This window comes from Amblyomma americanum, unplaced genomic scaffold (genome assembly GCF_052857255.1).
Source record: "Amblyomma americanum isolate KBUSLIRL-KWMA unplaced genomic scaffold, ASM5285725v1 scaffold_73, whole genome shotgun sequence".
Taxonomy (NCBI): domain Eukaryota; kingdom Metazoa; phylum Arthropoda; class Arachnida; order Ixodida; family Ixodidae; genus Amblyomma; species Amblyomma americanum.
Window position 1 is genome coordinate 1 of NW_027526545.1, and position 17,371 is coordinate 17,371.

Genomic DNA, 17,371 nt, shown 5'->3' on the forward strand with positions numbered 1-17,371 from the left:
GAAACCTTGTGTATTGGCGCACTTTTCATTTCGCCTTAATTGAAATGCGAACGCGCCTTGTCCAGGTATCATTAGTGGGAGGTTGGAAGCCGTGCGAGTGACGCTCAGTGCTCGAAATGTTAGTGATGTCTAAGGATTAGATCGTATATTCAAGTTCCGGGAATTTCTTGCTGACTGCAGATTGTAGTTCTATTAATCTCGTCAATCGAAATGGGCACGTTATGTGAGGAGCTGGTGTTCCGAGCATAAGGAATCGCTTTTGAAGCTATCAAGGCGAGCACGATCCACTTCGCCCAGAAAACGCTCATAACTGGAAAGCAGGGCTACTACGTCACCACATGCTGGTGCAGCTATTTGGCCCAAAGTGAATCCTGGCCAACAAGTCTACACAGAAGCATTTTAGATCGAAGATTTCTTGAAACCAGTCTTGTTATATAGTGCAAGATTTAGCTATTACAGTCCATATACCTGTAGATCTCGGTTTAACCGTTTTTTGCTATCGTCCAAAACGTTGCCAATCGTTTTTTATGGCATTCTTAAATGCTGACATGCGAGCGATGCAGAAACTTTAAAAGAAAGATTTTGTTTCGCTTCCGTAGAATAGAACATTACGTGAAATATTTCAGTAACAGCAGGTAAGGTTATTTGAATATTTGAAACTTTTATGCAAAAATGCCGGTAATACAAAGCCTGAGAGTACTTTTTGATCACTGACAAGCGTTGTACTTCGTTCTCATGCTACCCTCCTTCTGTGGATGACTTTTCGTGCGCGCCGTCTGAGGCGATTTCGACTCGTTGCGTTGCTAATTTCAAGCTGATTGTCCAAAGACACGCTGTATGTCAGAATAAGAGGTGTTCGGGATAGAGGTCTCTTATACAAAAACAGCGTGCCTAGTAACGCCTGTGTAACTTCCGATTGACGGGAAAAATGCTTATACCGAATTCGAACATTACTTAGCAAGCGGGACAAGTTATCCTCTCTAACCACCCGCGGTGGCTGACTGGTTACGGCGTCGGCTGCCGGCCCGAAAGACGTGGTTCGATCCCGGCCGCGGCGGTCGAATTTCGACGAAGGCGAAATTGTAGAGGCCCGTGTACTGTGCGATTTCAGGCACGTGAAAGAACGCCAGGTGATCGAAATTTTCCGGAGCTCTTCACTACGGTGTTTCTGATAGCCTGAGTCGCTTTGGGACGTTAAACCCCCATGAACCATAAACAAACCAAATTATTTCTCTCTGCATTTATTTTAAATCTTAGCCATGGGCACCTGCGAGAAATCGCCTGCTGGATTATTTGAGCAAATATTGGCTTCCACGGAAAACCCCGAGCAACGTTCAGAAAGTACCGCCTAGAAAAACAAATATGCAAAATGTCCTTCTTGCTCCGGGCCTGGAATACACTGTGCCACCCTGTGCGCGTTGGGCTTTCAGCAATCGGTATCTATGTACCTTGGATGAAAACAGAATGCGAAAGTTTTCGGATGTTTTTCTGCAGGTGCAGTTATTTCAGGCATCGCATGGCGCCCCGACCAGGACCAGTAACGTATCGGGAATTTCCACTACTGAATTTTCTACAGTCGAATGTGTGGCTCCCGGTACAGGCAGCACCAATGAGGAACAATCGCGCGTGGGGGAAGGTGAGGGCAGTCGATATAGTGACTCCTGATTGTGCGTATAAGCATGTATAGGATGATAATACAGTCTATCTATGTGATGCTCGATACCTGCATCAGCAAATGGCCGAGAAATTTGCGACACAGTTCTTTCGCAACTCAGCTGCCAAAGAAATTCTGTTTTTCCATCTTCCGCTACTCTTATCTGAACCCTTCATTACGCCTCATCATCTTCATCAGCCTGACCCGAACAATGCAGGGTAAAGGCGTCGGTCACGTCTTTACAATTAACCCTCTCCTGTGTCAGCTGTGACCAGAGTATCCCGGCATACTTCTTAATCTCATCTGCCAACTAACTTTCTGCCACCCCTGCTGCACTTGCCTTCTCTTGGAATCCACTCTGTTACCCTTAAGCACCAGCGGTTATCTTGCCTTCGTATCACAAGCCCTGCCTAAGCCAAGTTCTTCCGCTTGATTTCGACTAGGATGTCATTAGCCCACGTTTGTTCCATCACCCTTTCTGCCCGCTTCCGGTCTCTTACCGTTACACCTATCATTATTCTTTCCATGGCTTGCTGCATTGTCCTTAACTTAAGCTGAACCCTTTTTGTTTAGGAAATTATCTCGTGTGCGACATTTATCAATGTTCCACCTTTTCTCTTCATTATAATAGAAGATATGGCGACCGAAGAATACCATTGCTTGAAGCCTGCATACTTCTCGGATGACACATCGAATAAACTACCGGATGACATCAAGAACTGCTACGGCAACGTCAAAAAAGATGGATCATTAAAGGAAAAGAAGGTAAGTTTGTACTCGTTTCAATAGTTAACACATGTTAATTAGAATTTATCATCGCTGCTACAACCTTAGTTGCCTTAGCACACGACTGATTGGTCGAAAGCTGTATCATCATTGTAGCACTTGTAAAATCAGGCGTGCAGTGGAAGCATCGTTCGGCTTTTGGGGTAGTTGAATAGCATCGAATTTCTAGCACGCAGTGCGAGCACGATTGACAGGTGGTCAATGCATTGCGAGCACGATTGAAAACCAGTGATTGTTCATGATCCGTGTTCACTGCCCCCAAGCACGCAGTCTTGACATTTTTTTTGTTACACGAGACTTGACCAGGTTCGCCTGAAAAAAACTAGACGCACGAAGGCGTTTTCATTGTGTTGAAAATTTTCCTTAACTTTCAGGGACCTTATCTCGAAGGTTCTTCATAGCCTTTGTAAATTTTAGCGCGGCCTAGAGCGGTGATTATTCTCACCTCCGTCGACCCCCGAGAACACCTGCGGTTCTTCACCGTCACCGAGTTGTATTTGCCAGCACGAGTTCGCCGAATAAACATTTCGAGTTTTCCCAGAGTTTTTGTCTAACGACATCCTCATCTGCGTCTGCGCTGTCATGCCAACTGCATGACAATAGTTATGAGGCGACAGCGTAATAGAGAACAAAGAGGTGAAGGTTTTGTTTTGGTTATCTCTAAAACATAGTTCCGTGCAGACCTCTGTTGTATAAAGCGGAGCTGGTGCGGACGGAAGGTGTGGGCGAACGACGTCCTTTGCAATACACGGTCAAAATTGAATACGCTGCTATTAAACCGAATCGTATCAGATCAAATCTCTCATTATTTCAGCCAAAAAGGGACACCTGACGCTCCAAGAAAATGTTCCGAGAATCTTGACACGCTTAATTCTGGCGCTATATGGTTTGAATCTTCAGAGAATATGGGAACAGGTCAACTGAAAAATGTACAGCGGCACGCTTTAAGGCTTATAGTCAGGAATGAACTGGGTGCCTAAATTTACGAATGGTAAAAACACAAAATCAAACCCATTAGTGTGTACGTAAAGATGGCCCGCTATCAGGTAATAAATGGCAAAATACATAGGTCCCCCGCTCGCTTAATTCAGTTTTACTAACGCACAGCGCTCGCTGGCAGCTCAATTAAAGCAAAGCCTCATATTTCACCCTATAAAATAATTCATTTTGCTATTTGACATGAAGGCTTAGGGAGTGGAATATTCTCATTCTAAGAGTTGATTTGTGCAAAACTTCTTCAGAATATCAACTCAAGAGGATATTTATATTCTTTTTTTTTGCCTGTTTTAACTTCGCCTTCTCCTTTACATTGTGTAAGCAGGTCTTTTTATCATTGTTAACGAGCTTTCTGTAATGAGAGATGTAAACAATTTCTGTTCTGTGCCCTTCCTTCCCGGACATGGTTAAGATGTCTGCAGCATTATGTAGATAAATATTTGACAGCGACCCCTTATCTAATATTGTTATTATTGCGACAGCTTTGGAAGGACACTAATGATGCCTTTACCGACAGCGGCGTTTTTTCCAGTATGGTGACGTCACTTTTCTCCAGCCAGTGACAATATCTGGCCTGGTGAGATCACTTTCCTCAAGCCACTCAGCGTGTTTTAGGACCGACAACGCATTTTTGTTTCCGATGTGGCTTCCAATATTATCGCATTAAAAATTGCCCCAGGAAGGCACGCTGAGGCAACTAGCCAATCCCGCATTTAGAATATGCGTATGCGGTTTTCGCCCCCCCCCCCCTTATTCATGTCCTGATGCATTTCATCCAAGGTGTTCCCACTGGAGAAGAGGAAACTATGGTTGTCGAGCTCATTGAGGCGAGTACAACATTCCCTCTTCTCACACCCATTTTCCTTGAGCTGCATTGCATAGCCAGATCTGATGGACTGTGCTGGTGTTTAACGCCTAATAAAGTTGGCTTTATTTTGTTTCTATTTCGGTTTGAAGGCCCAAAGACACTAAGGCTATGCAACAGACGCCGCAGTGAAGGGCTTCGGAAATTTGGACCACCTGGGGTTCTTTAGCATGCTATTATATCGCAGAGTACACGGACCTCTACAATTTCGCCTCCATCAAAATTCAATCGCCGCGGCCGGGATTAAACCCGCGTCTTTCCGGTCAGCAGCCGAGCCCAATAACCACTCAGCCACCGCGGAGCACGCGTAAGAAATTGTGTGGGTGATTCAAATACTATCGGGTCTGAAGAAATTTAGTTAGAACTTCTGGATTAGCATTGAACAGTCAGGTTTCAATATATTGCACCAAAATTTCGGCGAATGGACGTTTTGAACTTCATCAGCTGTCTTAAGTCGGTACACGCGGCATGACACGATCCCGGGATCTTTGGTCAGCCTTCTGCCACCGTAACGAATGCGTCGCAGCGGCATATCCATCGCTAAGTGTTTGCTGTTGCACCTACACACCCTGCGCGCTAATATTCAATTATCCTATTTTCGATTGTCAGTGTGACTGGTGCGGCAGCAACTTCCTTCAGACTATTCAGACTTCCGGCCTCGTATTTGTGCGGAACGGAAAGCTCGTGCACGCATTAAATGTGCCGATCGATAGTGAGGACTAAAGAAGAGACTACGATCACTATCGCATGTTGGCGGGCAAAATAACTGATATAAATATGCTGTTTTGTGAGATCAGTGACCGCTTATAAACGGTCATGCCGGCTACGTTGGCGCACGTCATGAAACGAGCGCGATAAATTAGCAATTGGAGTTATTATCTAAAATTTCCCAATTATATTTAGTTTACCCTGTAGTTTTTAGCTGAAATAGCATTGCTTAGTGCAGCCTCAGTGCATCGAACATGTCTGATCAGTAGAGGGGGCGAATATCCGAAATTCTTAGATAGCTGTTCGGATGCACTTGTATTCGATTCGCTGAGCGAATTAAGTGGTACATGTTCAAAATGCTTCCAAACGAATCGACTGCGCTCTTAGGTTTTCGAGAAGTTTTCGAATGTTTGCCCCATGTTGAAACATAAACGCCGTACTCATTATTTTTCTCTAGGACAGTTTTTTTTCTAAATATTCATATACACAGAAATTCATGACAAACGCAATTTTCAGTGAAAAACCATTTATGATCGCATTTTTTTTCATATAATTAAAGAATTCACTATAACAGTCGATGTATCCCCAGGTCATCAGACCGCAGGAGAGTCAGAGTGAATGCCCGCCTGCACCCGAATATATGCTTCCGGACCACTGGGAGCGGCGGTCCGGATCAGCCCGAAGAGCCGGCCTCACAGAAAGAGCAGCGTAACGAAAAACGTAACCTTACGACTGGCGATTGACATGAGAATGGAACAGAGGCCTGCATGGATGAGTGCTTATAGTTATTGATACCGCAGTTATTGAACGAAAGAATATGCAAATACCTCTATGTGCTTGCCTCGCTGATCTACAATACGTAATTGGGAAGCAGTGTTCGTTCATTTCGCTCACGCTACATCTGTGGAAGCGGATGCAGGCTGTCCTCTGTGAGGTATTCACGTCAGAGGGATTTCCTTCCCAAGTAGCGGCGACCGCGTATCACTTGACCGACGTTCCTAGCCGGTGCCGCGATGACACGCACTCTAGTAATGTGGGCGGGATCGGGGGCGGGATACTCGCTTTTCTCTGCAAAGCGACGGAAGGATGCTTTCCGTAAGAATAGTGTTTCTGCTACGTGGTTAGAACACTGATATCGGCGGCACACGTTAACAAGATGCATGTATTCGAAAAAAAAATCACTGTATTTTTAGCACGCCTTGCCGCTCATTCGGCTCTTATCAGCGGATGGAGCATGCACTATCGGCCATAAAAGCTAACAGGTTACGGGTTGCGGCTATGTGGAAAAATTTATTTGGATCTAGCGACCTACGCTAATTGCGCGAAATCTCATAAGGTATGTAGAAAGGATCACGCGTCATTAGCTAATACTGGCTGGCTGGGTCGTGAGGCGGCGCAACAGTATTTTGTTTCCTGAGAACACACATGCCTTAAACTTTTGAGGCCCAGAATATATACTTTTCCCCACAACTTCAGTCTTGTGTTTGGGTCACGCGCCTTCACCAAATTAATGTTCTCCTCAGACCCGCATCCTGTAAAATTTCGCTGTCTAGTGAATTTCAGGATTTTCGAGGTGCATCTTTATTTTCCGCCGTTTCAGTAATGCGATACTGTGATTTCAACAGTGTTTATTTTTTGGAGATATCTGGCCTTTTTACTGCCACGATAAGTCATTTATCAACAAAGCTGCTGCGCTTGCGATCTTCAAATATCTAAAAACATGCCTTAAATCCTGTCTTCCAGCTTACTACGGAAGCGGAATGGTTGCGGGTGCTGACTCCACCAGCGACACAGCGTTGGCCGACGTGAAGAGCGAGGTAAGTGAAGCATACACGGACGTTTACAATACCTTTCTTGGAATGCTTTGACAGGTGCCCTGTATTTCTAAAAGCCGCAGCGGAAGGTTCAGAATGAACTAACCAAGCAGTAGTAAAGCACTGGCACCATACGGCGGATAGCGGTATTCGGTAAATGAAGCATATATGAAGCCAGAGTTCAATAAAATAACATAATTTCTTTATCTTATAAGTAAAATCCACCATCGATGTAATGAAATACGTTGATTGGCTGAGAGAGGTAACGAAACTTTATGACGTTATCGCAACGTACCCACCATGCGTCGAGCACTGCTGCTGCAGCTAGCAGTTTGAATATGGCGCTTGATGGACCGATAATTTCAAAGAAACTCACGCAAACACGCGAAAATGTTGCAGTACAAGCTGCGGCTTTAAAGCTTCAGAAGTGGCTTAAGTGTCCCCATACTTTCAATCTTTTCCCTATTCTAACTGGCAAGGCTGTCTATGAAATTGCTTAATGTAGGCCTCCTCGCAGAATTCGATAATGTTCTACTGCGGGTTCGTCCTCACTGTGCCTGATTTCACTGAATTCAGCACATACAATCGCAGGAAAATGTTTCCTTTCGTCACCATTAATGCGGTGAGAGTAGCGCGATGGCTGTCGCGGCCGCCGCTGCGTCTTTTCCTCACGGTAGGAAAAGGTTTTTCTTAAGGCATACAGTTAAAACTCGTTATAACGAAGTTGAAGGCGCCCGGTGGTTACTTCAATATAGCCGTAGTTTCGCTATAGCCCGTGTTGACCGAACTTCCAACTAGAATCGTATTTACTTGATTATATTCGTTATTTCGTTATAAGCAGCTTCTCTGTAAGGAGGTTTACTGCATTTGATTGCTTTTTCGTGACATTCATGATGGAAATCGGATTAATCTTGGAAATTGAAAACGTGCCATTACATCTCGTGCGTGCCAAATCAACCACCAAATCATAGCGCCTGCCAATTTATGTGTTATATATCATTTATTCACCACGCCGTGTACATAGTTTTGTGCCTTTTTGGTGGACACAAGCTTCAGCCGGTTCTCTATGCACTGCACGTCACAAACGCCAACTTGGCTCTTCTGGCGGGCGGCATGACTGAGCCCCTTTTCACGTGCAATTTCTTTTGTGCCCTACCGGTCACTTAATCTCAAACTCGCGCCGGGACGGCGACCGTGATTACGGCACGAAACACTGCAATGCTAGCACTAACAGCCCATGCTGCAAAATTTGATGTGCATATGAGCCCACATTCGGTTGTACAGCGGCTGGTGAACACGGCGTAATAACATATGCAGATGATATCGGAAGACGCCAGTCTCGTCAGTAAGAACATATTCGAGTTCCTGGCATTGGGAAAGTCCACAGTCAAGGGTGTCCCGATGGGAGTGTTCACGTTGAAGGCGCTGCCCAAGGGACTGCACTTCGGCCCGTATCACGGAGTCAAGGTGGACTGCATCGAATATGGCGGCTGCACCTGGCCGGTGAGCTTGCCCGGCCAATGCTTAGAACACTCATACTCAGGTTGTATAGGCTGTTTTAGAGAAATTTCAAAACAGCTGGGCTGTAATTGCACTACGCAGCTCGCGTTATTACTCTCTCCGATACTTTCAAGTGCATTCGCGGTGAGTTTTTTCGTTGGGAAATTTTATGCTGGAATACGTACCATTGTTGTGTGAGAGCGAAAAATTGCAGCGGATGATTGCAGTTCCAAACCACATATCGAGGTTTAAATGAACATGTGCACTTTCCAACGCTATTGTATAAGACTGTACGGCTGCACAGAGAGGCCGTGTTACTATAGCGTTAGAGGAAAAACAAAAACAAAAGGTGTAACGAGGCTCACCTATGGTTGCCAGTTTCGCCAAACCTCTTTGGCATGCAAAACATGAGACAAAAACATGCGACATCGCTGAGTCACCAGATCCATTATTAGGGGCCTTTTTGTTTTCCTACAAGAGTAGCACCATTCAAGAGTTGATCTCAAAGGTCAAGCTCGAACATTTAGCGTATCCTGAAGGCTAAGCTAAAGGGTTAAAACAAAATATTTATTTGTTATATGAATATATTTACTCTTTAAATGAAACCCATTACCTTGTACAAGCTGAAATCAATAGCATTCATGGACTATTAAGGAAGCTGGTTGGTTTATATCGCTGACACTGGCACAATGCGTGCCGCAGGGTTAGTAGCCCGGGCTCTCCTTTTTTTCCGCGTAAGTTGTCAGCAGACAAAAATACCTTGTTGCATGGCGCTCATTGGACTCAGAAGCCTATGCGCCATAAAAAAAATTACCATCACCATCATTATCAAAATTGGTACTATATTTTTAGTTCAACATTTTCAAAAACGATACTTACCGTGTCTCGATTGCCGCAGAAACCGTCCGTGTAACAGCGCTTAGTGGCATTGGAGTGGAGAGACTGGTCAGTTGGAGGGCCTTCGATATGACCGTTTGACAGTGGTATCAGAGTAGAACACGAAATATTGGCCCGTTTCCGGACACTTAAAATTTACGCCACGTTTTTTTTGCGTCCGTTGTTTCACGTGAGTACGGTAGCGAAAAAGTTTGACTTGAGCGTTCAGACGGTGAAACCGTTGCGTTGCGCAGGTGCGCCGATGTGCAGAGTTCTTCGTGGTAGACGGCCGCCAACAAGAGCGCTACCACTGGATGAACAACGTCAACTACTCGCCCAGCAAGCGCAGACAAAACCTCGTGGCCGTGCTCTTCAACGGAAATATCTACTACCGCACACTAAAGAACGTCGGCCCCGGCGAAGAACTGCTCGTGGGATATTCAACGTCATTCGCCGAAAGTTTGCTGGGGAACCCAAGAGGACGAGGTGCATTGAAAGAAGGTGAGCAGACGCTTTTCCTGCAATCCTTAGAGGGTAGATTACAATCGGTTTGATAGTGTATGCAAGCTACGACCATGCCTGATTCATCATCATCATCACCAGCCTGACTACACCCACTGCAGGGCAAAGGCCTCAACCATGTCTCCAATTATCCCTATCCTTTGCCAGCTGCGCTTACCCTATACCTGCAAACTTCTTAATCTCACCCGCCCACATAACCTTCTGCCATGCACTGCTACACTTGCCTTCTCTTGGAATCCACTCGGTTGCCCTAAACGACCGGCAGTTAACTCTCCTTCGCAATACATGCCCTGCCCAAGCCCAATTCTTCCACTTTATTTCGACTAGGATGTCATTAACGCGTGTTTCTTCCCTCACCCACTCAACCCGCTTTCGGTTTCTTAACGTTACACCTATCGTTTTTCTCTCCATGGCTCGCTGCGTTCTCCTTAACTTAAGCGGAACCTTTTTCGTTAGCCTCCACTTTTCTGTCCTGTAGGTGAGTGCCGCTAAGATTCAGCTGTTTTGCACTTTTCTCTTCAGGGATATTGGTAAACAGCCATTCACGATATGAGAGAACCTGCTATATGCACTCCACTCCATTCATATCCTTCTAGTTATTTCCCTCTAATGATCCGGATCAGCTGTCATGCTTCACGGGCCTGACTTGAATGCCATCAATGTCACAGGCAGGGCTGTTATAAATGTTCTGCATTACTGATATAATGTCTTCTGCCATAACCGGGTTCAAAACTATTGTATTATTATTGTAGGAACTAACGTAGCTATTGGAATCATGTGATGGGTTGGTATGCGAACGGGTTTAAAAAAAGTTTTTATAAGCATCTCCTAGTTCTATTCCAGATATACCTTTATCATCAAGCCTTAATGTCCTTGGGGCAGGGTGCGGTTGCTCACTTCTTACTAATTCACTCTTAACCATAGAAAATCGTGGCAACCAATATTAACTTCAAGAAATGTCGCGTAGTAGTATGTGCATGCAAGACGTAGCTTTTTGTTAACCTATTCCTGTGTTTCTTAAACTTACTTAAGTCATCTGGTCAATGTGGGTTTAAAATTATTGCGTTGAGCTTTTCTTTCAATTTAATTTCATGGTGTAACTCTGACGTTATCCAGGGTTTGCGAGTTTTACGGGTTTTTTTCGATGCACTTTTGTTAGGAAGCAAGAATTGTATAGTTGCGTAAAGACTTTTATTGTAAGCTTTATTTACGTCACTGGTATTGTAAGTGCTATCCTACTTAACTTGTGCCAGTGAACTATAAAGTAAATTGAGCATAGGATTGGGTATATACTGATACATACCTTTTTCTTTTGGTACATTACCGGTCCAGTCATATACATACATACAAACACTGGAGATGGTCACTGAGTGCACACGATATTACACTTGAGTCAGCTATTCGTTGGGAGGAGTACGTAATGAGCAGATCCAGAAAAGACTCAGTTTCTTGTGTAATCCTAGTTGGAGTGGTTACAAGGTTAATGAAGTCATTCGAACCCAAGGCATTGTAAAGTATTTAACCAAAGAATTGTCCCTCAACATATTCATATTAAAATCCCCTCCAGCTATTAGAGTGTATATGCCGTCTGTTATAAACGAAAAAAAGCAGTCCTACAATTAGAAAATCTTAACCACATTTTTCTTCGAAGGACGATAGCAAACTGAAAACACGAACCTGTGGTACAGACAGATAGGACCTCAAGATCATCTGTAAGCAGACTATATGTGTCCAGCTTATCGTATTCGAGGTCTTTAGTCACCAATAATGCTACTTCATCCCCACGGTGGCCAGAGCGGTTCAAGTAGCAAGTTGTACAGTTGGTCGTCCTAAAAATATCAGATTCATTTGTGCTCCACGATTCACTGAGCCTGACCACAGAAAAAGGAAACTAAAATTCACCAGATAATTCCTGTAAATACATTGTCATGTTTTTTAGAGAGCGTCTATTCAAGTGAACAGCTTTAAGCGATGTCGGCGCAACACACGAAGCAGTGCGGTTCAGGTCGCTGGGCAGATAATAACACATATGCTTCAGATTGGTTCTGTTTGAAGAGAAAACTCAAATACAAGATAAAAAATGGTATAACTGATCCAAGTCGCTCTTTCCCCTTTTATGAATGCACTCATTTCCTCATTATTTTGGTCGGAAACCTTTCCGTTGACATACCAAATAAAATTATAGCCTTTATCTATGGCGCAGTCTTTGGTTGCTTGAAGTAGTTCTGTGTAGCAGCGTGTTAAGTTTTCTCGCCAGAAAATGGGTGGATCCCTTTCCTCAAGGTTTTTCTTGTTCTTAATCCAGTTTTCTCTCATTGCTCGCCTCGTGATACGCGCAATGATGCCTGGCACTTTATCGCGTCTGCCTCGATGTCGGCAAATGTGTGCAATTTCCTTCGCCGTCAAGTGATGCACTCGAAGTTTATCAGCCACGTTATTTAATATGGCTGTCAGGTCCTCCTCCTGTGCTTCTTTTATTCCACCCACTTCTAAGTTCAGCTGCCTGCTCCTGAATTCTACGGCATATATGTATTTTTCCAACTGGGCTTGGGCTGTCTGTTTTAGTCCATCTTTTTCTTCAAACTCAGTCTTCCTCTTTTTTAGGTCTTTAATGTCATCCTCTTAAAGGCAGAACTTTTCTCAAATCCATCGAACTTCGTAGATATGAAGTTAGGACTCTCTTTCCTGGTCTAAATTTTTCCTGCCAGGGGCATCAGCCATTCTAGTTTTTGATTAAATGATATGAGTCCGAGTTTAATATCGGTACTATTAAGGTTAATGATGTACTATTTTATTACTATTTGAAAGATACTACCATGCACATGATTCATACTAATGAAGTGATGCGAAAAAGAACTTCTGCTGGCCTTTTCCTCTCTGCCACAGTACACATTAAGAGCACTGAATTCTCTGGGCAGTTCTTTACATTACATGCGCTCATTCGCTCCTCCCACTGCTTTGTTCTTTTTCAGAGGACGTCAACATTGTTCCCTTACACAGCCTGTTCCTCACCTGTGAGAATTGCGGTGACCTCTTCTCTACGCAGCACAACTTGGAAATGCATACCCGGCGGAAACACTGGCATAGCACCCACGGAATCCTCCGCTGCACGTAATGCATCTACACGAGCAGTCGCAAGTAGGCCTTAAACCGTTTTAAGGCACCGTTTTTTGCTTGACGCCATAGTGGCTAATTAACTGGAGAGATGTCCTTTCTGATGATGAGCCGCCTTTTCAAGCCGTAATTACCTTAAACAAGCACAAATCGTGAAGTCGCCGTACAAATACACAATGAATGCTTGAATGACACGATTTTCGGACAGAGCACAACGCAGTCATCAGCATCATTAGTAGCAGTAGCGCACTCGAATGTGACCCTTCGCGCTTGTTGTGCGCCCTTTGTGTTCATTTTCCATCAAAAAATACTGCCCATCCTTTTCCAGCAAGCTAAGAATTACAGCCCAAACGAGCCTGGCGGTTGCACTGATTGCATTCGTTGTATCCGAAATTCGTAGTACGCGAACTCTATATAACACATCCAAGTTATAAAATCAAAAAACAATAGATATATTTTAAAAAGTGAGTTTGTGAGTTATGTTCGTCTGATACTTGAAAGCAAGCCCTATCAAACTGCATTCTCAACTCTCCAGGGTGGTCATGTGCTCCCCGCCTAGAACCTTGCCGCAAACAGTCTGCTTTAGGGATGCGACATAACTAATTAAGGTTGAAGCGTTCAAGGCAGGTGGAAATAAGTGCGCCTCCTCGTCGTGGTCTTTACAATGTTCCCAGCAGTCTGGGAGTGCTCGTACAACAGTCTGCTTTAGGGATGCGACATAACTAATTAAGGTTGAAGCGTTCAAGGCAGGTGGAAATAAGTGCGCCTCCTCGTCGTGGTCTTTACAATATTCCCAGCAGTCTGGAAGTGCTCGTACTTTGCCTACAATGCTTCATAAGTTCGTGGCTCAGTGATGTAGGCGTTAACGAAGTCACCCGTGCCGGCTAGCTGCGCAATAACGGCACGTTGCCACAAAGACCACGTGCGTCACCGTCGTCTGCCATGCCTGGGTCATGCGGCGGTGAACCTAGCGTAAGTACGCGTAGAACGTATCAACTGCACAGAACTTCCTACGCGACATGCCAAAGGCGCTAGCAAACCAGGGTTTTCTGTGTACGCCGCGCGGGATCGAAGGTCGATCACAGGCGGCTTTGGCAGTTTCCCGACCTTGTTTGGTCACGGGCAGGAAGGCGGCCACACTCGCGGGCGAAGTGCCCCGGCTGGTCGCACCGGTAGCAACGGTTGCCCGGGCCCCGACGGGCTAGGCGCTGGTCGCCCCGTTCAGGTCGGTCATCTCGAACTCGCGGAGCGGATGGTGAGGGGCCGCGTGTCAGCCTCGCGATCTCGCCTCGGTTCGTTCCGCTCTGCGGCAGCGTGTGCTGTTCGCAACGCGTAGCTGAATGCGTCCAAAGCGCGGTCGGACAACTCCCAACCCCTTGGGACACGCTCGTCAGCAAACTGCTGACGCTTCAGCTCTGAATGGACTGTGCGCTGAGCTGCCATTCCACGCGCAGCGCGGCTCAAGTGACAGCGATGCGGGTGGGGGCGGCCGATACGCTCGTGCAGAGAGGATGTCTCCCTGAATGCGCTTCGCCTCAGCTGCCAGCTCATCCAAATCTCTGAACCTGACTCCTCTCTTGTAAGCCGTGAAAGTCGGGTGCGCTTGTCTCGTGACACGCTCAACTTTCTCCGTGTTCGTGGCGCGAGGGTCAGCGAGGCGATAAAGTTCGTCCATCGCTCGGACGTACTCTAACAGAGACTCGTCGGGGTGCTGGGTTCCAAGCTCCAGCTCTCTCCTCAAACGCCACTCATAGTTTGCGAGAAGGAATTCGTCGCGGAAGCTTGCGCAAAACTCCTTCATTGTTCTCTGGTTAGGGCGCTCGACTACTGATCCGGAGTTCCCGGGTTCGAACCCGACCGCGGGGGCTGCGTTTTTATGGAGGAAAAACGCTAAGGCGCCCGTGTGCTGTGCGATGTCAGTGCACGTTAAAGATCCCCAGGTGGTCGAAATTATTCCGGAGCCCTCCACTACGGACCTATTTGTTCCTCTCTTCTTTCACTCCCTCCTTTATCCCTTCCCTTACGGCGCGGTTCAGGTGTCCAACGATATATGAGACAGATACTGCGCCATTTCCTTTCCACCAAAAACCAATTATTATTATTATTATTATTGTCCTCGCTCGGTTGCCGGCTAGTCGGTACCAGCGGCCGCTTGCTCCGCCAAAGAAACAGGCACAAACACACGCGAGCATTTCGGCGTCTGCGATTCCTGTCACTTGCTGATAATGCAGCAGACGGTCGAGGTACTCGTTTGCTCCCGTAGTGTCGTGGTACCCCGTTTAGGTAGGTAAGTCTATCCTAACACGTGGTGACTGGGCCGGGACTTGCAAATTGTTTTGCAAAATACCCGCTAGACTCTGCATCTGCAATGCGTTCTGCAAGAGCACCTCGGATGATTGCGGACTAAAGCCCCGGAGTTGTGCGCAGCCGCTGATGGCGTCGAATGATGAAGTCTAGGTGCCTCATTGTTCGCGCCGCGGAGCGGCGAGGCGCCCGATGTGGAGCCCCCTTGCCAGGACTAAGTCCTACCAACGCGTCAGGGGATGTTCCTCGGCTATTCCGCGTGGAACGCCCAAGATTAAAAAATTCAAACCCTTCCAACGGCGCGTCAAGTAGGGAGCCCTGGTTATGTGCCGCTGACTCTGACAGCATAAACAAAGACTGCATGTCACTCCTGTCGGCTGCCATCCTTTGTTAGGGCGACGGTAGTCGTTCGCTCCAACAAAGGTCACTGCTCAATTTCCTAGTTCGCCCCACGTTGGGCGCCAAGATGTGGGTCACTGCGTCCAGCCGGCCGGGAAGGCGAGCTTCCGTGCAAGCTATACGCAGGCGTTAATCAAGTACACAACACGTTTCCCCAACCCATGGCGCAGAGTCGCAGCCACGGCAGGTCCGGACAAAATAGGCAATGGCAGGGCACGCTAAAAAATAGGTTATTATCCTAACGCGAGGTAAAGCACACTGCGGAAGAATGTTCTATCCGTAAAATAGATGTTCAGCAGCTCACTAGGTCGTTGACGTCGTCTGGCGTTGGTGTTCTGGGGTCGGCGGGCAGCGGAAGGGGTTCGTAAGGCTCTTCGATAAGGTCCGGAAGCGAGAGTTCCTTCCCTCCGCGCGTTCCCCTCTTTTATCCCCTGGGGCATTGTCTCCCTGGCAGCAAATCGTTGCCGTGAAGCTTAGCCGTGCTACGCTCTCCGCAGAAGGCAGCGCGCTGCCGTGAAGTCACGCCAGTGCTGGGGCGGAAATGAGCAGAGTCGGGGGGGTGCCTTCTCTCCACATTCTTGGTGGCCAGCGCGCCCGTGTAAGTCACGGTCGCCGCTGGCGCGGGGGACGAGGAGGCGATACCTGTGTATCCTACAAGATGGAAGGTGTGAACGTCATCGGCGAAATCATAACATTGAAAGAGATGTGCACACATAACTAGACACCTTCAGCCTACTGTGTACCTTGTAACCATTCCAGAATCACTGGGAGACCGCCTACCGCTGGTGAGCATGCCCTGATTAGTCCTGATGCTGCATGCGCAAGCGCAGCTGCCGGGTACCTGGTGCCGCCTATCGCCGTCAGGTCGATATGTGAAAGGCATTGGCTGCGCGGGCTCCCGGTACTCTGTAAGGTACCGGTAACGGTAACATGGTGCATGACATGCTAAAGGTGTCTACTAACGGAGGCGTCTGGATCAGATTTTTGTATTCGCGTGGTAATTCTGCTTATGCTTACCCTTCATCTACGCAGGGCTGATATCATCAGGCACGAGTATACCCACGTTGGCAGGCGAGAGTCCGTGTGCCATTTGTGTCGGAAGAGGTTCTCCCAGCCGGACCATCTCAAGGTTCACATGATGATCCACAGTGGTGAGAAGCCATAAGAGTGCGGCCAGTGTGGCAAAAGAATCAGGCAACGCGCTGATGCAGAGCCACGAGCAGGTCATACACTCCCGCCGGTACCCGCTGCACTGCCCACGGTGCGGGGCTGGTGCCGAGGCCGCCACCAAGCTCAGGCGCCACACATGCAAGCCGCTGGCCACGACGGAGGGTAAAGAAGGATTAAAGAGGGCCGAGGATGCCCTCGCTTAAGGGCAGACGCAAGTGCGCCAAAGTTACGACCGAGGAACACAACGGAGGGTACGCCGCTCCAAGGAGGAGAGAAGCGGGGCCGGGGTCGACCACGTAAAGCAGTAACGCAAGATGTGTGAACGTAGAGACCGCTGAAGGCTACGGGACTTACACTACCGCAGCAAGAATTGAAGCCATGTGGAAGCCGACCACGTAAAGCAGTAGCGCAAGATGCGTCATCGATGAAGTGAGATGTAGCGTTGTTTACTGAATATATAACCTTGTTGTCACATCCTCTTTCCGTCTCCTTTCCCCAAATGCAAAGCAAGAAGTCAAACATTATTGCAGAAGACGAAGCCGAAGACAAGGTTCCTGAATGTGATCACACCCGATGACAGCCTGTCTTAACAATAAAGGGAAGGTTATATGTGGAGTCTTCCAGGGACACCGGAACTGGTTTTTAATCGGTGGGGGGGGGGGC

The 17,371-nt window shown here is 46.9% G+C and overlaps 1 protein-coding gene across 1 annotated transcript; it reads left to right on the plus strand.

The window, feature by feature from the left end:
• The first annotated feature begins 6,769 nt into the window (after positions 1-6,769).
• On the plus strand, positions 6,770-10,213 carry LOC144112367 (histone-lysine N-methyltransferase set-17-like). Its single transcript, XM_077645217.1, has 4 exons — positions 6,770-6,826; positions 8,141-8,326; positions 9,454-9,700; positions 10,200-10,213. The coding sequence occupies exons 1-4, from the start codon at positions 6,770-6,772 to the stop codon at positions 10,211-10,213; spliced, it is 504 nt and encodes a 167-aa protein (XP_077501343.1).
• Positions 10,214-17,371: the final 7,158 nt, after the last annotated feature.